At 40.0% G+C, this 26993-nt stretch overlaps 2 protein-coding genes across 6 annotated transcripts in view; one reads left to right on the forward strand and one right to left on the reverse strand.

The window, feature by feature from the left end:
- NBEA (neurobeachin) overlaps positions 1 to 26993 on the forward strand; it is an 843583-nt gene that overhangs the window by 605872 nt on the left and 210718 nt on the right. For all 5 annotated transcript variants that reach the window (XM_077806446.1, XM_077806437.1, XM_077806454.1 and 2 more), the window contains one exon: positions 4395 to 4531. In XM_077806446.1, coding sequence (XP_077662572.1) covers positions 4395 to 4531 — 137 coding nt within the window. The remainder of the gene's footprint in view (positions 1 to 4394; positions 4532 to 26993) is intronic.
- MAB21L1 (mab-21 like 1) lies at positions 7171 to 8250 on the reverse strand. Its single transcript, XM_077806416.1, has one exon. It carries the CDS (start codon positions 8248 to 8250, stop codon positions 7171 to 7173), a length of 1080 nt encoding a protein of 359 aa, XP_077662542.1.

The following is a 26993-nucleotide window of genomic DNA, read 5'->3' on the forward strand; positions in this document are numbered from 1 at the left end:
AATTAAAATGGCACACAAAAAGGTGTGCTTTTTGAAGTTATGCAAAACCAGGTTTTCCATTTAAACTACCCACATACAAATTAAATTTCCTTTATCTACTGTTTTCAACTCTCAAATGTTCCTGTTGAGGTTTATATTGTAAAACTGTGCCAGCTATGAAAATATTTTTTCATAATCCAACAGGTGCACTAAAAACATATTTCCATTTAAGAATTATTGGGCACTCTCGTTTTAGCAAATACACCTGCAATGTAAACACCAACTTCTTTTTAGCTCTTACCATTAAAAACAACCACCTCAAAGCACTTCTGAGAAAGCTGAAGTCTTTAAGATAATATTTCAGAATGTTACTCTTTGGGCTTTCATAAAAGGCCAGATTCCAGAGAAGTAATTTTATCGATGTTGGTTTTGTAAATTGTAAGCTGTCCCTCAGCTCGTAAAACTTTTCATTTGCATTGACCTTCTTTGCTATCCTTATAATACAAGAAACCAACTCCCTGTATATCAAAATGTTAATGAAGGGAAAAAACAGATACTGATTTCTGCGTTTTCAGTAGAACCGCCCAATCCCACAAGTATTTACTTTTGAAAAAACAAATATTACTTTTTAAAAGTGTCTATTCGCTACATCGTTTGTTTTAGAAATGTAAATCACGTGTGCCTACCACAGGGGACACCAGGCGGAAAGTCCTACACGTGAGCCGATTAAAAAACCTGTGGATCTAAAGTGAATTCTTAACTGTAAGTGTTCGTTGCGTTTCCTCCGTTACACTGTTGGCCCCCTGGTCTACTTCAAAATGGTTGGAAATGTTCAACCAAATTATACTGGAAAAGATATTCTCTTTCTAAGCGTCCAAATTCCTGACAAGCATTTCCACTCTTCTTTTTGTCTCCTTTTCTAGAAGTAACAGGGCGTGGTGGCCTGTCAACCCACAACCAAACCCCAAATTGTATAGTGAAATAGTGCAGGAAAACAGGTCCAGTCTTTCTAGAGCTCAGGTGGGAGCATCGGATTTTTAGTTGCAGTTGAATATACGTGCATTAGGAGCAGATATAAGCAATATTCATTTTTTAACCGCCTCCTAATGCCCCACATATCATACTGGTATGTGCTGGGAGGGTTCATTACTATGCACGTTTTTATTACTATGACTGTGCTTGAAGTGAATATTTGCTTCCAAGCCAAAAGCGCTGTTCTCCAGCCCCAAAGGTGAGTGGGTTGGATTGGTCGCCGTAGCTCGTTATCTTTCCAAAACCGAACGAGCCCATCGGACTCTTTCCGGCGTCAGGTGTGCCGCGCTATTGCTTCACTAGACGGTCGGCTGTGTTTTGGAAAAGAACCCAAAGCTTCCAGATAACTGGGTACCATATGGAAAATCTGCAGTATTTTGATTATGCCTTATGTAAACATTTTAATATCGGATCCTTAAAATCCAGAGACTGTCCCAAAGGGGATTAAAACATAATCCTCTCTCTCTATAGCTGTAGTGGATTAATTTCGTATTCTCTCAGTGGCTGGTTTGCTCCCTGAAGGCTACAACAAAAAGACTCAGTGCTCCTTAAACGTGCTATGGAATTGGAAGTTGTAATTGGAGATTTCCAAAGGACTAGTGTAAAAATGACACACTAATAAGACTGAATATTTCATTTTGTGTCGTCTTCGGGGGGAGGGAGGAGAGACGGCGGCAGGAATTATAAAATCTATTTTCCCTGTAACAAAATAAGAAATCCCTTACACCTTATTCAGAGGACGCCCTCATTGGAAGGAAAAATATTTCATAAAGATTATCCGTTTTCCTTAGAAAGTACAATAAAGGTTATTCGTAACGGTATTTCCATAGCTCGCTTGTATTACGTTTCTACACATTTAGAATGTCGTTTGAATACAGGGGCACTATTTTTTGGTCAAAATCACTTTACTGTTTAAGGCGCTTTGAGACTTTCTCGGGGGGGCGGGATCTGAAATTCACTGATCCCGGAGTTAAATCACAGTCTTGGAAGTGAACCCCTCCTGCCTTGTCTATCCCAGTCACACAGGTACCCATAGGAATCTACTCACTATGTTCCCCTATTGTCCTTGTAGATTTCTGGTGATAGGCTTTGGCTGTTTGACCATTAAATACTAGTAACTTTGTTTTTATTTTATTCGCATAACACAAGGGAAAGAGAGGTAATTGGATTAAACAGATGATCTTCCTTCTGGGATTCAGTAAGGCCCACTAACGCCTCCTTAAAATGATAGAATATCAAGTTGTTTCCAATATGCATCATCTTAACGCAGTTTTCTTTTAGCACAAAGGCCCGTAAACCCATTGCTGTGTGTACAGCATAATGAGTAGGGAGGGCAACACGGCTGCTCTGGGGCTACTGTTGGGTAAGGGTTAAAAGAGGGGCTGGAATGGTCTGCTTAAGAGGGCAAGTGGTTCTGCAGGGCAGGGAGCTGCTGTCCGTATAGATAGATCCTCCTCCTATAAACACAAAGGAGAGGGGCCTAGGGAATAGAAACCCAAATCCACTTGTAATCGTACAACAGAATCGGGCATAATTACTTGAGCAACCTAGATTAAGATTGATGAGCCTTTAAAGCGCCGTTGCAGATCGATCACCCTGCCCTTTGCAGAGAGGCCAGGTTTCCTAGCGGCGCGGCTCGGCTGGGCTCGGCTCCCACAGCAGAATAACGGAGAGAAGATGGAGGCTAAAGGGGACAGGAGCAAAGCAAACCCTCGGCATGTGATTCAGATCAGCTGACTGGATTCAAGAGGCTACACTGGTTTATTAGGAGATAGAAAACAATAAAATGAAGGAATACTAGAGTTTGTATCAATATTATCTAGCCTGCCACACTGGGCTGCTGAAAGCTGTCAGTGAAACAGTGAGTTTTAGATTCCCTCTTGTACACATAATAATCCGTGCCTTTCCCTTCGTTTATTTTGCAAAGGAAATGACAATACGTTGTGCAACACAGTCTCAAATTGGGTGTTTCACCTGACAGCTAGATGCGCTGATACACGACTAAGTTGGGCTAAGTGTGTAATTTGAAGTGTTGCTACACCATCCGATTGTAAAGTGTGCGTGTGTATGTAAAATATTGTGGGAGGAGGAGAAGATTGTACCGGTGCCTATTAGCCTTGGTGCGGTTGTGCAGAGCAAGCCCAAAGCTTGTCCTGCCCGTGCCGGTGTGAAACACCACTCACCCACCACAGAGAGTCTCGGCAGTGCCTGCGGATTGCAACTGGAGATCCACCGGTCTGATGGTCACCTTGCGCGCGATCCGGATTTTTGTACAGAACATTTTAACTGCATAAATATGAACAGGATCTCTCTTTTTTGTACATTGAGATGAATAGCTTTTAAAAGGGGTATATATAAAATATCTTGGTTTCACTGAGTTTCCAAAATGTCGAGTAAGCCTTTATTACTTATACTTCATGTGTCTAGGTATAGATTTCTTCGTGCAAGTTAGTTGTGGACTTGTAAGAGAATTTTATATTTAATCTATTTTTGTTTAAAATAAGTGAGCTTCCTAAATCACATTAGCAGTTTAACGGCAGATTTACTGAATTCGGATTAAAGATCAGCGCCTCTTTGTATTAAAGCAGAAATGGTTTCCTAAAATTAAAACCTCCCACAATGCGCCCTAAAGACTGGCAGTTAAATACAAATTACGCCACCCCCGTTCCTCAATACACACACATGGGTGGCAAAGAATTATATTTTGTGTAAAATGTTATGGTAAAATTATTTTTTAAAGTTCTTAGCGGTGAGACATTGAAATAAAAATCTTTCTGGAAAGGTATAAAACGTTGGGTGCCGCTTTCTGAGACATCACATGTGGCTATTTGTTTTTCTTTTGTGATGTCTTCTGATTTAAGCTGTAGACTCGGAGTTAACACTAATGAAAGGGAATGTTTTCGGCTTCTATGAAAGTACAGACGGCTGTATTTGCTTTTCCCAGGAAAGCGCCGATATCTAGAGATGAATCCCCAGACTTTGTGCAAACCATGAGCTTTTGGGACTCCCTTCGCCTGAACCGGCTGACCCTATTTATTGAGAACTATATGTAACGTGTCACTGCTACTTGCAACCTCCTGTATCTAAACAGTGTTAGTGTTAATCAGGAATAAGAAGGTCACGAAAGGAGAAGGGCAGTAATTTTTCATTCTAGCCCCCCTGAATTTTGGTCATTGATTCATCTCGGAGTCTCACCCTACCGCTCACAAACTCTTGTCAGACTACTCACGAGAGAGCAGAGTGGTGAGCCCTGGCAAGAAAGATACAAAGCAACTTACAAATGGACTTTATTAGGCGGATTGTTAGGTGCCTGCATTCAGTAAGGAAGGGGGGAGGGCCGGCTGGAGTTGCTACGGCCTGACGCCCCTGCCCTTGTCTTGCAGGCCCGGTGGTTCTCAGCACGCCGGCACAGCTCATCGCCCCTGTGGTAGTGGCCAAAGGGACCCTCTCCATCACCACCACGGAAATCTACTTCGAGGTGGATGAGGATGATCCGGCCTTCAAGAAGATTGACCCCAAAGTGAGTAGAGTGCGTTTCCTCGTGGGCTGGGTGTGTTTACAGTACGCATTGTCTGGACGCGATTTGTATGTTAAAACACTGCCCGGAGAACACAATCGGAACGCACAGCCTAGAGTGCGGAAGGTCCCCTCCTCCCCCCAAACGCCTCTTACTCCTGTGGGCTTTTACTGTGTTTTATTAAAAAGCGAAATGTATTAATGATGGCAAATCCTCTATTACTTACAGCGTGCACATTTTTAACAATCTTTCTCTGAATGCCTCTGTATGAACATGGGCAGATTTAGCAGTTAAGCCAATTGCTCTGAAATCCCTTGAGGTAACAGCGGTCCCAGACTGCGGTCCCCTAAGACACAGTGATGGGCTTTTCTCTTGCAGTGGATTTTATAGAATCCCTTTATTTCAAGAATGTTAGTTTCTAAATAGGAAAAAGCTGCACGTTTTAATAAATGTTATCTGTTCAAATACTGAAATTAATGTTCTCTTTCTGAAAAAGAAAATGGCTATCATGTGGGCCTGAGCACAAGAGCTAATTCTTGGCAAATATCTAATTTTTTGCATTGTTTAATATTACAAAACACCTTGACATCTGCAAGAGAAGTAGATCCAATCAATTTAAGAGCGATTTACATATATTTGACCTGTATTAGCGTTGAGAATAAAAATTTGAATCCGATTTTTTTTTAAAGTCGAGCATACATGTGGTGGGGGATGTGGTGGGGGATTGTTATAGGGATCTATCTATAGGGCACCTTTCTGACATGTAGTTTATTCTTCTTATTATTGTTTTATTCTCTATACATTCACAAAACAATTTTACAAGTTTCTTAAGTAGGGGAGAAAAATACAGGAGATACTTTTAAAAGTCACTCCAATATTGTTTCTTGTAAAAAGACCTTCACTGTAAATGCTTTTCAGTGATAACTTTTTAAAAACGCAGTTATCGCTTTTGAAAAGGTGTGTTTTAATAAAGCAGGTTTTCTATTGAGGAATAATGTCTGACATTCAGAACATGCTCGTAGCATTAAATAAAAAAGATTCTTGCACAATAGCCATTGTAATGGTATCACAAATACCCACCCACTATGAGTTCTTTCAACTGGACATTATTATATAGGCAATTTGCTTAGTTCAGCACTTGTTGACTATTAAGTTACTAAATAAATGATATACGTTGTTATTTTGGGTGTATATTATTTTGCATTTTAATCTTAAAATATTTTAAGGAAATATACGTTCTGAATAATCATATGTTGGAGTATGAACAGATAGTTTGTGATCACTTACAGTTTTATGGATGTGCACATGCTATTCTCTTTGAATGCCCTTTGAACACAGGGAGTTGATTTCTACAGATGCAACTTGCAATCTTGTTACATCCATAGTGGATCTGTAGGTCGGAAGTTATATTGTTCTTCATTTTATTGCTACTGGCTTGACCTCTTCACCTGTAAATTTTGCTTTCTTCTTTATTACTACTTGCTCCAAAATATTGATTTTTGTCAGGAATCAGACTCATTGCTCATTCAGTAGCCTCTCCTTCAGTGCTGTGTTTTGTTTCCTCAGTACTGTTCAAAACCATGCAGAAACATTAACCTGGTATAGCGAATCTTTCAAAAGTAAATTTATTTTCTGATGCCTGAAGAAAGTGTTGCTCTGTTAATTACCACACGAATTTGTGGTGCATATAATACACCAATATTTTCTTCTCCTACAAAACTAGTCAGTAGGAAAAGGGCTGCTCCCTTATGATTTGCAAAACATTACATTGGCCATATTTTCAAATAGAAAACTTGATCCAGTTTTGAAACGCTTAACAATATTTATTTTACTTCATTTATTAGCTTGTAATTAAATAAAATCAGCAACAGAAATTAAAATCTAAATCACAAAAAGTCATTATCCAGTGTATTTCAAGTGCATTTTTCAAATATATAATTCCAATATTCAAGCGTTATTATATAAGCAGAATCCAAATTTCTTTTGAATATATTTAAATAACATTTCAAGTATATTTATGGAATGTTAGAAATAGAACAAGCAATATATATGAAACGAAAAATGTAAACTTTTAAGTTCAGACACTTCAAAAGACAATTAACAAAAGTACCATGATAAAATCTACCTTTTTAAATGGTATCTTCTTTAGCAGAAAATGTCCTGAAGTATCCGAAATGGCAATTTAACTTCTGTTCACCAAATCACAAAACACCAACATCCACAATTTCAAAGACAATGTGCGATCACAATATTTGATACAAATTAAAATGTACATTAGGGTTTTGTTCAGATGGCATATCCAAATAGCTTTTACTCACAGAGGGATTTACACAAAAATACTGGGGTTTGTTATAATCCATTGGTGCCGTTTCTAGGCAGAATGGTCACAATCATGTTAAATTACAGCCGAATTTGTTTCCGGGTGTTAAGATACATTTTTCAGGGGGAATTTCAAAACTGTGATGAAGATATGTCATAGTGTTTGCTGTTGTGAGTGTGTGTGAGGAGCCTAAGCAATATTCCTTTTAAAGAGAATATTATTAGCATTCTCAAGTGGAAATATTTGACTTTTCGAACAGGAAGTTTAAACTTTATCTGAAAATAAGAAGACTGATCAGTTAGGCCCATATTTTAATTGTCCTCTAAAGTTTTTCCAAACTTTTCGGGTTGGTGAGTATTTCCCTAGCCAGTCGCCAAGTTTGTTTGGCTGCATTTTCCAGGGCTGAATGAGGTTTTCCCTGAAACAGGTCTAAGTTGGGCAAGAAGTAATGTGGGCACCTCCTGCACTGAAGGCAGGAGATGAGTTGCAGTAAAATCCCGTTGAGCCGGTCGCCCAGACAAGACTCGTCCCAGTCCGATTCCCGGGGATGCTTTTCACACTCGTATGAAACCAGAGTCTTCATGTGATAATTATTCAGGGGCTGGCCCGGCAGTTCCAGATGACGATCCCGTAAGGTTTTGAGAATAGAGAGGCATTTCTTTCTGCAGCCGCCCATCTGCAGTCTGTTCTCCGCTTCTGCGAACTGCAACACCCAGGCATCACTCTCGGCTGAACTCTGCTTGCCTGCTAGAGAGTGACACTCCTTGGATAAAAGGTTGAATCCTTCAGCTTTGACCTCTGCTACCCTGTTGGGTCCCGGCCAGGGGATGTGGGGAAGTGGCCAGTGGGCAGCACTCCTTGGCCAGATCCCTGTGCATTTAAAAGCTGGAGTGATCTGCACGACATATCTATCTCTGATTCTCAGTTTCACTTCACTCGTGTCAGCCACCATCTTTACCACATCTCTGTAACTGCATTTATCCACGGCTTGGGCCACCAGAGTCTGAAATCTGGACCGGATTTTGCGAGCAGAAAGATAACCAGAAGCCGTGATGAACTCCACCCAAAGGGACATGCTCCTCTTGCGCCCATCGCTTAACTTTAACACGGCGCAGCCCGGCAAAGAGCCGTCGTCCACGAAGTTGAAAACTCCCATTTGGTTCAGATAAAGGACCACTTCAAACTCAGTGGGAGAAATGACCTCCAGGCCCTCATAGCGGTTGTCCATCTCGTTCAAAGAGCTGATGAACCGGGGCTCCTGCACCTCCACTTCCTTTAGTACGTCCGAAACCACTTTGCAGACTTCTCGGATAGTTTTGGCGATGGCGGCTTTCCTGGCTTGGCATTTCTCGTTGTAGTATTTATTCAGATGATACACCAGCTTGGCCTGGGCCGCGATCATATTGGGGCAGAGATCCGGATTGTATACCGGAGTCTCGCAATAGGCTGTGGGATCCAATGCGGCTGCTAAGGCTGGAGCCAACTTCAGAGGGGAAACAGGCTGCAGCGCTCTGAAACGTAACAAATGTCTTTCAAAATACGCTGTGGCAACTGCTGCTCAGATGCTCTCTTCCTGCCTTTTCAGAGCAGCCGTCTCGAAGGGGGGAGCGATATTTTTCTTTCCTTTCCTTTCTTTTTTTAAAGGATCATTGAGTGAGAGCAAAGCCTTGAGATCGGCAATTCCCCAGCAGCAATAAAAACAAAAGTTGAACTGAGACACAGCAAGGCTTCCAGTAGTCAAAATAACAAACCCTCTTCGTATGTATTTATGTTTTCCTGTAGTAATCACTGTGTGTGTGTGTGTGTGTGTGTGTGTGTGTGTGCAGGGTTGTTAATCAGATGGTGGGAAAAGTGCTGGGTGTCGGTGTGTTGTGTGTGTGTATGTGTCAGGAGAAGCTGGCTGTTGGTTAGTATAAGAGCCCAGATGCTCTCGTGTGGAAATTATAAAGGCAGGGCCAGGCAGGCGGGCGGCCAATCGCCACTGGTCTCGTCACTGCAGCCTCCTTCAGCTCAAACCCGGCTAATTAATCCGTCTCTTGGCTATATATACACGTATATATGTATACACAAACTAAAGGTAGGCGGCTGCTGGCAGAAAAGCATCCAGGCCACCTATATATTTGGAAATCAAGAAGAATCTCTCGGCTTTTGGTGTAATTTGAAGCGTACTGATGTTTTGAAAGGACTTGGCAAAACTGTGGTGTTCTGCACTAAATCCCTGTTTGTCTCCTTAAGGCTGAAATGTGAATGCAGGTGTATTAATGGAGAGCCATCAACTACTGAGCTATATACGGGGATTCACTCTTTAAAGAACAGATACGTAAATTCACTAACTCGCTCTTGGCGTCAAATCATGGTGTGCCTTTCTCCTGATAAGTTGTCTGTAATTGCAGGTCAGAAGTTTTCCCCTCATGAACTGGCCAGAGTATAAGGCCATAGATTCTCGGCAATGTAATGTTTGCAGGAATAAAATATTACACAGCATCCGCTAATTAAATTGTTTTAAAGCATGTTCTGACGAGGTATAATCGATTTTAAGGTTACGCAGATATTGCATTCTCTCTGCCTGTTTTTTAATATATATATTTGTAACGTATGAAGGAAATACCATTTGCTAAACGCATCTAACAGTTTATTTTCATATTCAGTCTCAGAAGCAGCAGATACTTAGTGTAAATCTTATTTGCTAGTGCTTAGCTTCATTTTTATATTCGGTATATGTCACCAAGATATTGCAACGCCATATATGTTCAGATGCCTTTCAGGACATCGTTGCAAAATAAATATCTATTAATCTCCTTATCTGGACAGTTTATTTTAATGTGAACTCTATTTGCAAGCTGTGTTTTAATAAATGTGCACACGGGAGGGACATTAGCGAGTGCAGACATGCTGGCAGACAACTAATCTGACAGTTTGGATTTTCGTGTGTGTGATATATAATTAAACAAATTTCTTCTTTAGTATCTTAAGTGTCAGTAATCGGTCCTCCTGTTTGCAAAGATTGGTACGACAAACATATTTCGCAGCATCTTCCGTGCTTTGTTTAAGAATAAACGTGATTTATATCCATAGCACGCGCTTTTTCCTCTAGTGTCTTTAAGAAATTTTAATTTATGACTCAGATTCTTAATTTTTAAATTTACTGTCCCTTGAAATTATTTTCTGAGAAACATCTATCGGCTTGCACAGGGATGTCTTATGCCATTAACGTTTTCCTGTCACTAGCCTATTAATGCGGCAACATTCAAGGTGTGGAAGAGTTTATTTTGTGCTTTGCTTGCTCGACGTAGCGTTAGTGCAGACGCTCCTGTATTTCGGGGACTGTTGATCCACATGAAGAATTTGATGGGCGTCTGTAACTTTCTACTCATGAATAAAATGAAACCGGGGTTGTCTTTAGACTCCTAACCCAGGAACTGCAGACATCAGCTCACCCTTAAGGAGCTTTCCCCTCCTCAATCGCATCCTAATGTGCCCGCAGCACGTTCTTGGTATTTTTTTATAAGGAATAGCTACTTTCCATAGTCTTTAGCTTTCTTCGCTTCATCCAAAGTGTCATGTCCAGGGGACGAAAACCAGGCTGGTGAGCAGACAGGCTCTGACCCTCTGCTGAACGGGCTGGGTATTATTTCCAGATTTAGCCATATAGCTTGGGAGCAAAATGCTTTGGCCCGGTGCTCTCTCAACAACTGCGCTTTGAAAATCAGAAATCCCCAAGAGGCCACGCTCCCGGGTCCGAGACCCCGACGCTGCTGCGGCTCGTTGGCCTGGGCAGGCGGGGCGCGCAGCTCCTTCTGCAAGGAGGAGGCGGGAGCGGAGCTGCCGCCGGCTGCAGCCCCGGGAGTGGGGCGTTCAGCTGCCCGCGTTCATCCCCCACATCACAAACCAGCGCATCGCTCCTCGTCTCCACACGCGCGGTCGCCCCTCTGCCCTGCCCACACCCCTGTACATGCCCTCTCCTAATTCAGGGGGCAGAAGATGCTTTCTGATCATCGCTGTCGCCTGCTGCGATTATCTTTAGTTCCCCCCTTTTCGCATCCTGGGGGCGGTGGCCGCGTCTTCGCCTCTGCCCGCAGCGCTACTAGCCCCTCCACTAATCCGTGCCGCTCCAGCTTCCAGGCGCCCGTGTCACTCGCAGCTGTGTGCGTGGGCGAGAGGAGCGAGAGAACACCCCGCTCTACCAAGAAGCCGCCCCGAGGTCCTTGGGCACAGGAAGGGTAACGCGTGTGCCGCGATCGCCACCCCCACGTGTATTGCCTCGACAACCCACATGTGGCCAGGTGGAGCCGGCTGCGCGGATGGAGGACCCCATCCTACCCACCTTGCTCAGGTCAAGCCCCCATCGGGTCCCAGGAGAGCTTCTTGTGAACAGAGGCCGCAGCGGGAACAGGCGCAGGCATGCTTGGGGATGGGGGAGAGTCCCAGACGCCCCTAATTGCTTCCAAAGGCCCGATCCAGCTCCGTTGAGGACGTTGGCCAATCTGACTTGAATCGGAGGGGGAACGGGTCCTAAGTGAAACCTTAGGTAGGCGTTTTGGGTGCATTTGAGTGCTCTTTAACTGAATCTGGTACTTGCGGGGAAGAAAGCCCGGTGCGAAGCTGCAGGGAAATTTGTAGGCCAAGTCGACCTATTCCGACAAAGTGAAGTCAGCTCCCGGAGGTTTCCTTAGTAAGAAAAATGAACTTGCTGAATTGTTTTCTAACTCCATCTCGTTCCCCCATTGGGCATCTGGATCTGACAATAACCAGCACAAAAGGACACAGGCAGATACCTTATCACTGTTACTAAGTGGCTGCCCCAAAATATTAGTCCTAGGCGGCGTGGGGCACCGTGGCTTCCTTTAGACATTGAAAATGTAAAAATAATTAACTTCGTTTTTGTTTGCCTCTGTTTCCACACAACTGAAAAATAAATCCTTCCGGTGGAGTTTAGACAGCATCGTTGTTTAAAACCGAAAGTGAAACTCTTCAGACAAAAAGAACAGGAGTACTTGTGGCACCTAAGAGACTAACAAATTTGAGCTGTAGTTCACGAAAGCTTATGCTTACATAAATTTGTTAGTCTCTAAGGTGCCACAAGTACTCCTGTTCTTTTTGGGAATACAGACTAATACGGCTGCTACTCTGGAACTTCAGACAAAGGCATGTGTTTTCCTCCATCCTTGTCATGGTAACTGCTGCTTTCTGGGGAGATGACACATACTCCAAAGTCCTTACATTTAATTTAGTTCGTCTGCCAACTAATTTTCAGTTACATTAAAGTTGTATTTTAGAGAGAGAGAGAGATTTTTGCTATTTCTAAAAACAAAATAATTTCTTGAACTTTCAGCGGGTGTGCTAATTTGCTAATTATTTATTAGTACAATATGTTAAAATAGAAAATTAAGGTTGTATCTTTCCTGAATCAAAAGCTTTAGAATAAAATGTAAAGGTTTACCTAAAAGCAAGTGAGCAATGTAGATAATTATGTTTAGTTGTTACATTTTGATGATTAATGCAAATATGCAAAAATATAAAATTTAATGTTACATATGTTGCATTTATTATTAAAGCCTGCCATTAATTTCATTGCACCCGTTTAAAGTTTTATCCATGAATGAAGGAATGAACCCTTTAATTGTTGGCATGGTAAAATCTGTTCATTTTAGGAATGTTTTCTGAGCATTTATCTGAGTTTGTTCACTTTGCAATCCTATATTTAAAATGCTGTGGTTTTAGTAAATTATAAAACTATAGAGTGGGTTTTTCTGTCATTCAGTTTCATGTTTAGAGATAATGATTTATACTGGAAGAGTGAGATTAAAATCATCTCATTAAAATGATGATTGATCATTTGTGATGTTAGGAGTTGGAGGCCTATGAAATAGAGAGAGGTAAGTTTTCCCAAATTACTGTTTTCTAGGTATTTTTTCCTAATTATTTAGGTCTACCCACTGCTACCACATCTGCCGGAAACACATTTTACATTTAGTCATTTCAAAATGTGTTGCTTAAGCAGTCGTCTTATTAGCCAAAAAGCCCAATTGTGTTGAAAAATGTGCGAATACAGGGATTCTGTGTTTCAGTAAACCTAATTTGAAAATTTCAGTTGCCAGATCATAAATTTAAGCAATACTGTTCTTTCATGTGGAAAGAAAGTATAAGTTAGCTAGAATATATAAGCACATATGTTAAGTGCTTATATTGATATTTCTTTGTATCTCTTCTTATATAATAGTTGTGATTCTACACACAACTATTCATGAATGTAAAATTTTATTTTTTTTAATATCTGTTTATTGTGTTAGAGAAAGAAAAAGAATATGAAGTTGAGTTTATTAAATTATTTATCCCTGCTGCTGGAGAAGGTTTGAAGGCTGATTGAACATATCTGATTTCTTGGATCTTAATTTTTTTTTTTTAGTGCACTCTGGCTATTTTATCTGTATCATCCTGCCAGCCACAATACATTTATGTTTTGACACTAGAGAAATTGGACACACATTTTTAGAGGGTTTGCTTTAGATGCCATTTTATATAAAAGCAGATAGGAAGAATCTTTTCTTGTAATATAACTTGAAGGTACTTTATTTTTTATTTATTTATTTACTGTTGACTTCTTTTTCAAACATAGGAATTAATAAAACAAGAGTAAATTTAAAAAGTAAAGAAGTTCATACAGTTTCCCCCAAAAGTTTCATGTTAGTGACATTAATACTCATTATATAGCAAATAAGTTTTATATATGAATGAATGAATACTTATTTATAATTTTAAAAATATTTTCTTTGATTATATTAAATGGTATGCAGTTTTGTGCAGAGCCTTATAATTATCTTTTGAGATGAAAAATAATCAGATTCAGATGTTTACAGTATAAGTTATTACAAATGTGACTGCTAAAGAATCTTAATTGCACAATTTGATGGATTAGTCCCCTCACTAAAAATAAATATTAAAAATTAATATAAATTATCACGTGTCAGTATTGGACTTTGTCATCCTGGAAAGTACCGAATTTTTTTTTAATTTAAAATGTCCCTGTTTTGTATGTTCTTATGTAAAAACAACTATTAATTTGTTTTCTCTATCATTTTACATTTCAAGAGCAAACACACATTTTGCACAACTGCAAATTGCACTTTTTGCTGGAAACTGCAGAAACTTTCATACAGGAGAAATGCATTGTATTATTCATTTGGTTCACTTCTATATCAGCTTCATCAAAACCAGACATTTCTCATACACAGGATTTTATTTAAGTAATCCAACACTGATTTTTTTTTAAAGGTTTCCTACTTTAAGAATGCTCTTTTCTGCTGAACCCAGGGAGGAATATGGAATCAGTAGGGATTAGCGCCTTTTAATCTACTACATCTGTAGTGGGTCATCCAACACTGCAGAATTCTCATTACTGTTTCATGCTGTATATGATTAAGCAACTGAAAGAATTCAACACTGACCTTGAGAATAAAGCTGTATGTGTTGGATGAGCAGCTTCCAATGACTGCATGTCTAAAATAACCTTTCCTCTTGATAACTTATATTTCTGAAATTTACTGTGTGATGGAAGGACCAAAGGAGTAGAGAATGTAAGTAAATCAAAACCAAAGTGCAGTAACATTTAAAGATGTATATTTGTGTAAATTATGACATTACTCTGCTTGTGTATTCACCTTCTGTGGTTTGCTCAACATCTATTAGTCTAACCCAAATAAGAGAACAGTGTTACAGGAACATAAATACCTTGTCATAGGTATTTTGTAAAATAGTTTTTACATTGGCTAGCAAACATAAATGACTTATTTTTCTTAGGTGCTAAGAATCTGCAACTCCTGTGTAGAGGCCAATGGAAACTGCAGGTGCTCAACATCCCTAAAAATCAGACAGAACGGCTATTAGTGCTTTATCTCTTCACATACATTTTTTCATAGCCTGTGTTCATTGATATTTTTAATGCCATCAATAATATGTGCATACCAAGTCATTCTACCTGGAGAACCAACCTGTTCTCCCTCACCTTGCATTATGGAGGTCAAGTATGGTAACCATCTGTGCATGTCACTTAATCTAGATTTAGGCATAAGAATACATGCTTTACATATTTTAGTATAGCCTTGAGAAACTGGTAATTCATTGTAGAATTTAGTGTATAGCTTCCACAGTTTTTTCCTCCAGAATAATGTGGATGCAGATGGCTGAGTGAATTGGTCATGAATGATAAATACGTTTAATTGAACCTTAGAAAGACCCTGATTCTGCACACACACTTGCTTAACAGTCAATATATGATTATTCTCATTGAAATCCAATGGGCCTTCTCAAGCTTTACAGTTAGGCCTTGATCCCACACAGAATTCCGTGCTTAAGTGGAATAATTTTTGAGAGTTAATTCCACATAAAATATGAAATGCACCATATCTAAAAATTTACCTGTGTCTTATATTTGTCTTGAAAAGCTTTTACATTCATATGTGATCATTGTTGTGGAAAAAGTATGTTGTGCCCAGTCCTCTCCTTTCTCAAGAAGAACTCCCGTTGATGTAATTAATCTCTAACGATGTCATTGAGGAGTTTTGCCTAAAAAAGACAGTGCCATGTTGCCCATGTTTTAGCAAGATGCTCCCACAAAATTTCTTCCTTAGCCTGTCATAAGCCCCATGTACTAGAGGACGTGAGTGTGTGTGTGCGCATGCATGCACACACTGTCACAAATAGGATTGAGGGGTGTGGTTTCATAAACACAAATTAAAAAGAAGCAGCGCCTCTTGACAAACATAGATATGAACAACTTGATGTGATTGTTGGAAACATGTATACTCTGTTCCTGAAAAATATGCTGAGTATATTGGTTGTATAACAGTTTATGTAATTTGAATAGCTATGAGGTTAAAGGTTTCATTAGAAAATACCTGACACTTGTAATCTGCTGCGTTCTGAAGGCAAAATAACCCCAAAACAAAACAAACCCGCAATTACTTCTGAACTAGTGGAGTAAAAGTCTCTCTAGAAGGTATGATTTAGTATTTGGAGAGGAGGTAAATTCTATTAGGAGCAGTGAAATTACTCCAACCCTTCTTTAAAATTGGGAGTGGAATTTTAACTGGAGTACTAGAAATCCCCATGTCCATTGTCAGCACGGTACTGGAGTGAGGTCTACCAAATCAGGCCTTTTGTGGCAAGACACAATCCATGATATTTCATCACACACGACGACAAATCTAAACATCACCAAAAATAACAAAGATGAGAATTTATGTAGAGGTAAAATGTATGCTATTAATTCAGAAATTAAACATACAGTTCTTGAAGTGTGTGGTATTACCCAGCTACAGAAATTTCTGCACTTTGTTACTGGAAAAAAAAGTAGGCTATATTAGTATGAATGTACAATAGTAGTATAATGTATTAGTACATTCCAAAGTAAGAAAAAGATAGTACTGACAAAATTTTCTTCATAAACTAAACAAACAAACAAAAATAACCATCTCATTAAGATTTAAATGGTGCTGTGAATATTACTTTTATTGTTTTACATTTTTATCTTTTGTTTATACTCACACATTGTGAAGTAATTTTTTCTCTTTTGTCGGTGTGGATGTTAATGTTGCTTCCTTGTTTTTCAGAAACATAATATTTTCAGTTGATCTAAAAAAATTAATTTATACAAATTAAAAGAGAAACACTTATTAATTGAATCTCATTTCTTAAAACTAATTTTTGGGTTGAATTTGCTTCTCTTATGTAATGTGGCATGGGTACTCGTACATTTTTTTCTCATTAAACAAAAATAAAATGTAAATAACAGTCTTTACTGAAGTTTTTGCTTGGTAATTGCAACAGTAATTTTAATGTTATGCATGTTTACAGGCCTATTAGGAGCAAAATTATGGCAGTCTAAATGATTCTGAGTAATTTCCAGTAAATGTTTTACCATCCATGCTTTTTTGTTCTCTTGTGCAAGTAATTTCTCAGGTATAGAAAGACTAACTTTGACCCGTGCATGTTTTTTTAATAAACTTGTAAAAGGAAACAGCTAATAAATACAGAATTCTTATTGGCACTAGGAAGTGTATGTAAGTAATATCACATCAGCTAGATTGTGCCTTAATGCTTGCAATTTTCAACAGCACCTCAAGAGATTGCTCCTCAAATAAGTAAAAATAACGGCAAATATGTACGACAACAGTTGTCTCATTGTATTCTTTGAGTGTGTTCATTATGTGTTATTAGTCTTTAATTGTGAGAATAAAACTGCATAACTGTTTATCTTGGCAAACTCATTACGTAGAGACTGTACCTTCCTTACAACTGGTGTGTGTATGTGTATTTTATTTCATTTCACACACACTTTTTTGCTAGGTTTCTTTTAGCTGTTTTGGTGTACTAGACTAAGAGAGTGTTTTTCAGGTTAAATTTATTGCTAACTTAATCTACACTTGGTAGGCAAACTGCATATCTCAATGGAAAAAAAAGTTTTTTTTTTTCCAGAAAATTCAGTACTTCATTTGTTTTGCTCACCACGCTGCATTAGCACAGTTCTCCCCTGTGTGCATCTGCCAGTGTACAATTTAGCCACGGGCATCTGTAGACCTTGTGGTGATCAGTATTGCAGGCAAAAGCCATATGTGTTTTAAATATAAAAAATCTCTTTATTTCATTTGCTGTTTTAACTGGATGGATAACTTTTGTGCCTCAAGACAGAGGAAGAGAAAATACAGAAATAATTAATTGCCTCTATTCTTGAGGCAGTTTTGTTTTCCCTCTCCAATATGGAATGCTTGTCAGCTTTCCTGATAAATGACTGCATGTATTTGCATAGATTTTACATTAACACAAAAATTAGTTTTATTTGTGAAAAACTAGTTTACATAATAATGCAAAACCTAGCATTATGGATTATGTTGCCAAACCTAGAAAACTGTAGAGCATTGTAATTTTCTTTTTCTTGCAAAGATATTTTTAAGGTGTTTTAGTGTGTAGGTTTTACTTTATGTAGCTTTACTTTTAAAAAATCATCAGTTCAGGAACATTTAATGTTTATGTACCTTTTTCTCTAGGCTTTCATAACTTTAATTATTGATGCTGGCATGAATTGGACTTCTCTTTTAGAGCTTACATCCATACATTTGTGAGTAAAATAATCTTAAACACGAGTATATTTCCAAAATCTCATGTAACCGTTTTGATAAAAATCTTGTTGCAAGTTGTTAAATAGACACTAAGAAGATGTTTTTAGTTTCTAATAATGCTATTAAAATGGTGCTTGATCACATATTCATAAAAGCGATCAGCTTTGTATTCACTCCAAGTGTGAGACCAATTTTTTTTTTCATACATTCTAAACTGTCTGACTTAAGTGACTGGCCATTAGTGGTTTCAAGACACATTTATATACATCTCTCTGAAAACTGGGTTTTTTATTCATAATTTATTATTCCTGTAGATGGAATTTATAAACCAGTCTAAAACATCTTTGAAGAAAAGCATACTATCCTAATTTTGAAAAAGATTTAGCCATTTTCATGTTCGTTCATATTAAAACCTTGTATCTTATTGTTTAAAGGCATCTGGTGATTGTATGATATCAGTGTATTCCCGGTGCTGAAGAAAATGCAGCTGTATCACTGTTGTTACATCATGGTGTATTACAAAAAGGAAGTCTTGCTCCTTATGAAGCATGCTATACTTAATGGCAACTTAAACTAAGAGAGTGCCTTTTCTTTGCCACTCCTTGAATCTGGGACACCCTGGGTGCCAGCTGTCACTGCTCAGCTAATGATGACAAATGCCCCTCTCTATGCAGATTGCAGATCTTGTAGGCTGCTATGAAGGCAGCCAGATTACCTTTCTTCAGATAGTAACTTAACCTTTTAAACTCAAGTGTCAGAATGAAATTATTAGCTAGGAGAGTTTCAATATCTGTTTCTTTTATTAAAAAAAGGAGGGGGGGGAGAGCTAAAATTTCAAATAGTGCCATAGAAGCTCATAGTTATAAATTGTTCATGCTTCTCTGCTGCTTTAAAAGTAGGAAATTGACACCATTCTGCTGTGAACATAATATGCAGTTTGCCAGAATGAGTGCATGAGTTCTTAAACTGACCCTTCAGTTGTACTGTTAAATGGATATAGAGGGCCAATACTCTGCCATTGTTTATACCTGTATAACCCCTTTGATGCACAGATGTGACTGAGGGCAGAATTTAGCCCTAGATATTTTAAATAAACCTTGATTGTGCTTACATATTATGAAAAGGTATGGGAATACTTATTTCTCTAATAAGTATTTCATGTGACCATTTCTAAACATATGATTCTGATTTAGGACCCACATCAGCAAGGTACTTAAGCAAGTGTCTGACTTTAAGGACCTGAGTAGTGTTGTTGAATTCAGTTGGACTACTCATGTACTTAAAGTTAAGCATATGTATATGTACCTTTTTGAACTGAAGTTTTAGAGCTTAATTTTCCAGTGTAAACCTGAATGTTCTTAATGGAAATGAACATGAAAGAATTAATATCAATTATCTCTAAAATGTCTTGAAATTTTATAATTTATGTTACGGGGAAATGAGTTCACAGTGCTATAGAATGAATGAATAACACACTATAGGCAAAAATAATATCTATATCTATTTATATATTTCTGTGTGTGTGTGTATGTACACATGCATACATTCCCATGTCTTTATATGAGTGTGTGCATATATATATCCATATATTTGCATACTGGGGTGTATATGGATTTGTATATAGGAGTGAATGTGTGCACCCACAGATATATGTATAAACATTTGTATTTTTCTAGTTTACTTTCTATTAAAACAATTAAAATTTATTGGAAAATTCTTTAATGTGCGCATTTCTTTTGCGGTAAAATCAATTTGTGTTGTGAACTGTATTTGCATGAGAATATTAAATTATCTCTGAATTGTCACGAATACTCTGAAAATGTGTTAACCTACTGTAGTAAAAATATTTAAGAATTTTTTTTTAGAAAATCTTTACATTATTAAAATTATGAAACAGTGGACAGTATATGGGGAATTACAGTAAACAGTTTTGTTGAAGCATTTAGTAATAAGAACAATAACAGGAAAAGGGACAGGTTAGAGAAACTGAGACATAAGCGAGAGAGAAAGCAAATGTGTGTTCAGTGTGACTTTGGAATAAACCTGGAAAGTAAATGAGATGGGGATGCTGAAAAAGGATACTATAAATCAGGGGTGGGCAAACTTTTTGGCCCAAGGGCCACATCGGGGAATAGAAATTGTATGGCGGGCCATGAATGCTCACAAAATTGGGGTTGCAGTGCGGGTTCTGTGGTGTGGCTGGGGATGAGGAGTTTGAGGTGCAGATGGGTACTTCAGGCTGGGATCGAGGGGTTTGGAGAGTGGGAGGGGGATCAGGGCTGGGGCAGGGAGTTGGGACCTGGGGAGAGGCTCGGGGTGCAGGCTCCGAGCAGCGCTTACCTCAAGTGGCTCCTGGAAGCAGTCGCATGTCCCTTCTCTGGCTCCTATGCGGAGGCGCGGCCAGGCGGGTCTGCAAGCTGCCCCATCCCCAGGCACCTCTCCTGCTGCTCCCATTGGCGTGCATAGGAGCTGGAGGGGGGCCATGTTGCGGCTTCCGTGAGCCACGTGGTGCGTGCGTGTTGTTCCCCCGCCCTGTGCCCCAGCTGGAGCGGGCCCAAGCCGCATGGTGTGGCCCCAACCCAGCGCCCCGTCCAGAGTGCGCCCCGGTGGGTCTGCACACTGCCCCATCTGCAGGCAGCTCCCATTGGAGCACATAGGAGCCGGAGCGGGGCCATGCCATGGCTTCCGGGAGCTGTGTGGTGCGGCTCCTCTTCCTGTGCCCTGGCTGGAGTGGGGGTGGCGTGGTGCGACCCTCGACCCAGCGCCACAGCCAGAGTGGGGCTGAGCGGCATGGTGTGGCCCAGCCGGAGTGTGCCCAGGCGGGTCTGCACGCTGCCCCATGCGCAGGCACCTCCGCTGCGGTGCCCATTGGAGCGCGTAGGAGGTGGAGCAGGGCCATGCCGTGGCTTCCGGGAGCCACGTGGTGCAGCCCTCCCTCCCTGTCCCTGACCCAGCACACTGGCTGGAGCGCTGAAGCAGTGCCAAGCCACTGGCTGTAGTTTGCCCACCTCTGCTAGAAATGGTAAGAGCTGTAGAGAAGACTTTCACACAAACAGTGGCCAAAATGTATGTGAGAAAAGTCATGTGCCAGATGATAAGGAATGGGAGGTCTCTAAGGTAGACTGGAGCACAAGGCAGTGGATAAATATATAAACAGGCAGGGAAATTTGAACTGGATTATGTTGTGCTTTGAAAATGAAATTACTGTTGCAGTGTTTTAGTAAGTTTGTCCCCATAATAGTACTTTAAGTAATTGTAAAACCATATACCAGTCTATATTTCTTCACTTCCATTTCTTTTTTGGGTAGGAGGAGAAAACACTGCTTATGAATATTGTCAATTAGCTTTACTTTTTGGTACTTTCCTTAACTGTTTTGGTAATTTTTTTAAATTAAATATGTATGCTGTTTAATAGATACTAGAAATGTTTTCCTTTTTAGGATGTTTTTGTTGCCACGTAAGGATATTTAGCTGTTCTTAATTTTTTTATAATAATTGTTATGTTTTAAATATTTAGTAACTATACATGTTGCATATATTTTGTGCAACTGTGGAACAATCTGGGGAATAAAAAGGACAAAGATGTAGTGTTTCATACACAGCTTTGTGCAGTTTGTGCTTGAATGGATTAAAATGAAGTCCAGTGTCTATACAAAAGAAATGTTTGCATGTTTGGATTTGCCCCATCTGTGTCATCTGGTGGTTTATGCAATAGGAGGTGTTATCACATGAATCCAAATGCACAAGCCAGTTGTTTTATGGACTGTTTCTGTGCTTGGAGGAGTTTATAAGTTGCCCGTTCTATTGTGTGTCACTCCCAGATGACACGTGTGCATTCTGCTGAGCATATTTTGGGGGTAATTATAACTAATGAAGCCTGGAACACAGCTTGTTCACAACATGATTTATTCTGCTCCTGTCTGATTCTTGAGATTTCTGTAAAACGGTTATATGATGCACACCATTTTGGACAAGTGTGGGGGTATCTGACGTTATTTCAGTTTTCTTAGACAGATTGAGTCAACTTGATTTTCAGTGTATCATAAACTAGTTATGAGGCTGAAGAGGCTGGGTAGGCATGCCTGTAAAAAAAGAAAAATTCAGGAAAGTAAAATTTGTTGCCATTTCCCAAAATGGAGCGGAATGTCACTTTACAGCATTGATTCTCCAGAGTTGTGTAATACAATTGGCAGGAATTCATGAAAGCCCCATTTATAAGGAAGTTGTTTGTAAATAATTGAATTTTATGTTGGTAAACTTTTAGGGAAGGAATAGAAGTGTATCACTCATCTTTAAATCACTGAAGAAATTCTTGTGTAAAACTTGTAAGTAGTAAAGTGAGAAACATTTTCTGTTTGTAGTGAATTTTCAAAATAAATTAAAATAAATAAAATATTAATTACAAATAAACTCTGTAATGTAATGGGGTATTTTTTTCCTTACTGTGGTTCTTGCATGCTGTCATGGGCTTTGCAGTGATCTAATCAGCTTTACTGGTTCAGTACCTCAAGGTCGCTCTGAATTTCACCAGTTTGGTTTGGTTTCCTTTTATAGCTCTTTTAGTGAATGGTACTTTTACTGGGCAGGCTAAGTTCTGATACCTGATTGTATGTTCAGTGAGGACAGATCTATTGGTTGGAAGAAAAATATCCTGCAATTTTACACACAAACAACCATTTCTTGAAGCCTGGGTTCTATCCAGTGTCAAACTGATCTGATTCCACACCCATCCTAATTAAGATCTTCATTTATCAGTCCCTTATGCAAGTAGTTCATTGGGACTACTCTTGTAAGCTGTATTTAAGTTTTCAGGAATGGTTCTAAGCCTCTTCTCAAAGACCCCGAGGTGCCTCCACAGTCATGAGACTATAAAGTACACTAGCCCCAGGGCCTTTCAAATAGTCTGCCTGAACCACCATTTATTGCAGTAACAGACTAGTCACTCCTGCTGGAACACTATCATTGGTACTCAGTCACTGAACTAAGTGCTTGCTTCCCCTTTCTTCACCTCCAAACTCTGTACTCAGATTTGGAAGTTTTTGACTCCTTCCAGAACTCCTGATTCTTGCCCCTGTTTACAGCTCACAGATTCACCAAGCAACTGACCTTTTTTTTTCTAAACCTCCCTGCTCAGCTCCACCTCTCCATGACAAGGGAGAGATTAACCACTTAGACGTCAAACAAGGGAACTGATCAAAAATCTGAGGGTCTGAGCCACATGGTTCTTACCAAGACACCAACAAACAAACCTGTCTCAGGTGCTTATTCAGGGGCTCTGAACAGGGATAGTAAACTGGAGAGTTTCAGAGAGAGTTTGGAGAGGGAGTGTGAGAAGCTGTCCTTTTAGTTACAGTACTATGCTCAATGCTGGGATGGCCAGTGTGGGAACAGTGGTTGTGACCTGCAACCCAAGTTCAATGTTTTCTTTCCTCCCTGAAGCCAGAAGGGACTTCCTGTGTATGGTTGTTCTGGTAGAAAAGATTCTTGGCTTGGAAGGGCAAGTACAGACACTGAAAAGCATCAGAGAAGCTGAAGAATTCCAGGACAGTCAGATTTGGGAAGTGCTGCTGCCCCAGATTCAAGGAAGACAGGAACTGGCCACCAAAGAATCAAAGCGAGAAGAAATCGGAGAGGAGGCTTCTCAGTTTGTAACCACCAGAAAAAGGATGAGGGCGCATTTTACATGGCTGGAGGCAGATAAGTATGTACAGGTTGTAAGTCGAGAGAGGAGAGGACCAGGAGGAATTGCACAGAGCTATGAGCATCCAATCAATACCAGGTCCTCAGTGTGGAAACTACAGAAAATATGTGAAGATCCAGATGTTTGAAAGGAACAGAAAGGTGTTTGGGGTGCACCTGTAGAAGACTGCTCATCCCAGCCTGTAAGAAAATCAAGATTGTCCACAAAGAGACCTCCAACTATCCAAGGAATACAGATGATCCTTGTTGGCGAGTCAATGCTCAGAAGAACGGAAAGAACATTCTTCAAGGAACAGGCGGACAACAGGCTGATGTCTTCCCAGAGCCAAGACACAGGATGTCACTCTAAGGCTGGGATAGGCTTCTGAAGTCGACAGGCCAGGATCCACTGATGATGGTGCATATCAGTACTAATGGAACTGCGTTGTGATCTCCAAAATACTTCCTGTCCCATGAATGAAGGAAGACCGAAGGTAGAAGATTCTGGAAGTGAATCACTGGCAAGGTTAGTGGTGTAAGGCTTTGTGTTTTTTGGAACAAAAGTCCACCTTCTGTGAGGAGCAGGGGATATACAATTTGGATGGGGAAGGGGGACCAATTTCTTCAGGAATGGGCTGGATAGACTAGTCAGAAGGATGTTAAACCAATAACAGAAGGGTGAAGGTGAAAAGAGTGGTCAAATGAAAATTCATTTAGCACAAAATTGAGATACTGAGAAGAAAGTTAATCAAGAAAACAAAGGACATGCTTTTTAATTGCTTATTCACCAATGCTAAGCGCCTGAGTAACAAACAAGGGAAATTGGAATTGCTCATTATTAACAAAAAATTGATCTAGTTGGTATTACTGAAACCTGCTGCTATGATTTGCACATTTGGAAAGTTAAAATCAATTATTATAACCTATTTAGGAAGGCTGGAGGGGCAAAAGGGGAGGAGGAGTGACCCTCTATGTCAAAAATTACTTTACTGTTTCTCAGTCACTGACAACTCAGAAGAAAATTATCTGACTGTTTATAGATCTACGTCCTTACAGATGAAGCATACAATGAGGTACTAGTTGATATCTCCTAGGGACCACACTAGGGCATAGGGTGACTGGCTCCTGACATAAGTATCTATACATTGTAGGAAAAAAGCTGCATGATCATGGGGGACTTCAATATGAGTGACATATGCTGAAGGTCTTATGCTGTCAGTATTAGAGTTTCTTCAGAATTTCTAAATTTTATAGGTGACAATTTCCTAACTCAAGAAGAGTTTCATTCAACAGGCTGAAGGTGATGGCTAGTGGAGTTCTGTTGTTTTCTTTGTTGGGCCTGTCCTGTAGTAGGTAACTTCTGGGTACTCTTCTGGCTCTGTCAGTCTGTTTCTTCACTTCAGCAGGTGGGTATTGTAGTTGTAAGAACGCTTGATAGAGATCTTGTAGGTCTGAGGGGTTGGAGCAAATGCGGTTGTATCGTAGAGCTTGGCTGTAGACAGTGGATCGTGTGATATGGTCTGGATGAAAGCTGGAGGCATGTAGGTAAGTATAGCGGTCAGTAGGTTTCTGGTATAGGGTGGTGTTTATGTGACCATTGCTTATTAGCACCGTAGTGTCCAGGAAGTGGATCTCTTGTGTGAACTGGTCCAGGCTGAGGCTGATGGTAGGTTGGAAATTGTTGAAATCATGGTGGAGTTCCTCAAGGGCTTCTTTTCCATGGGTCCAGATGATGAAGTTGTCATTGATGTAGCACAAGTAGAGTAGGGTCATTAGGGGATGAGAGCTGAGGAAGCGTTGTTCTAAATCAGCCATAAAAATGTTGGCATACTGTGAGGCCATGCGGGTACCCATAGCAGTCCTGTTGACTTGAAGGTATAAATTGTCCCCAAATCTGAAATAGTTGTGGGTGAGGACAAAGTTCAGTTACCAGGTTTGCTGTGACATTATTGGGGATAGTGTTCCTGACAGCTTGTAGTCCATCTTTGTGTGAAATGTTGGTGTAGAGGACTTCTACATCCATAGTGGCTAGGATGTTGTTTTCAGGAAGATCACCGATGGATTGTAGTTTCCTCAGGAAGTCAGTGGTGTCTCGAAGATAGCTAGGAGTGCTGGTAGCGTAGGGCCTGAGGAGGGAGTCTACATAGCTAGACAATTCTGCTGTCAGGGTGCTATTAGGATATAGATATTCAGGCCTGTCTGTAAAGGCCTGTAGTTTAAGAATGTAGGTATATGTTTATCATTTAGCTAGTAATAGAGGTATACAAGAAAGAATCTGTGTAAGGGCCTTTTCTCACTGTGACAGTCTGAGGCCCTGTTCTTAGGCCAATGCCTTTGGCTAAGCAGCAGAGACAGCCATAAGCTGAGAAGAGAACGGTCACATCCTCACATTCCAAACTAGTCAATATCGGGGTTGTTAGGAAGGTGATCCGATCTATCACCTCCAGAGAAAGGGAAGAGCCTAGAAGATGTAAAAGGAAATTTAGGTTGATAGTTTTCTGTCTGGTAAGAGCTCACTTATCAACAGACACAGCTGGGAAACCCTTAGGTCTTTATAGATGTAGTTGTGAAATCCTGACTTCTGTATTGTTTTGTCATTATAGTTCCCACTTTGCTGTTGTTTATTTGCATGGTCTCCGTCTGGTTCTGTGATTGTTTCTGTCTGCTGTATAATTAATTTTGCTGGGTGTAAACTAATTAAGGTGGTGGGATATAATTGTTTAGCTAATCATGTTACAATATGTTAGGATTGGTTAGGTAAATTTCAGTAGAATGACTGGTTAAGGTATAGCTAAGAATATTACTATATAAATTAGAGGCAAACAGGAAGTAAGTTGGGATTCGAAAATAAGGAAAAAAGGAACTTGGATTTAAGCTTGCTGAAAGTTCACCCCAATAAACGTTGAATTGTTTGCACCTTCGGACTTCGGGTATTGTTGCTCTCTGTTCATGTGAGAAGGACCAGGGAAGTGGGAGAGCGAAGGAATAAGCCCTCTAACAGGTGCCAATGCCTGAGATGATGGGGGTGGCCAGGATTTCCAGGTTTATGGATCTTGGGTAGCAGATAGAATACCCCAGGTCGGGGTTCTAGGGGTGAGTCTGTGCGGATTTGTTCTTGTGCTTTTTCAGGGAGTTTCTTGAGCAGATGGTGTAGTTTCTTTTGGTAACCCTCGGTGGGTAATGACTTGTAGAATGTGGTGTTGGAGAGCTGCCTAGCAGCCTCTTGTTCATATTCTGACCTGTTCATGATAAAGACAGCACCTCCTTTGTCAGCCTTTTTGATTATGATGCAGAGTTGTTTCTGAGGCTGTGGATGGCATTGTGTTCTGCACGGCTGAGGGTATGGGGCAAG

The sequence above is a fragment of the Eretmochelys imbricata genome, chromosome 1, assembly GCF_965152235.1.
Source record: "Eretmochelys imbricata isolate rEreImb1 chromosome 1, rEreImb1.hap1, whole genome shotgun sequence".
Classification (NCBI taxonomy): domain Eukaryota; kingdom Metazoa; phylum Chordata; order Testudines; family Cheloniidae; genus Eretmochelys; species Eretmochelys imbricata.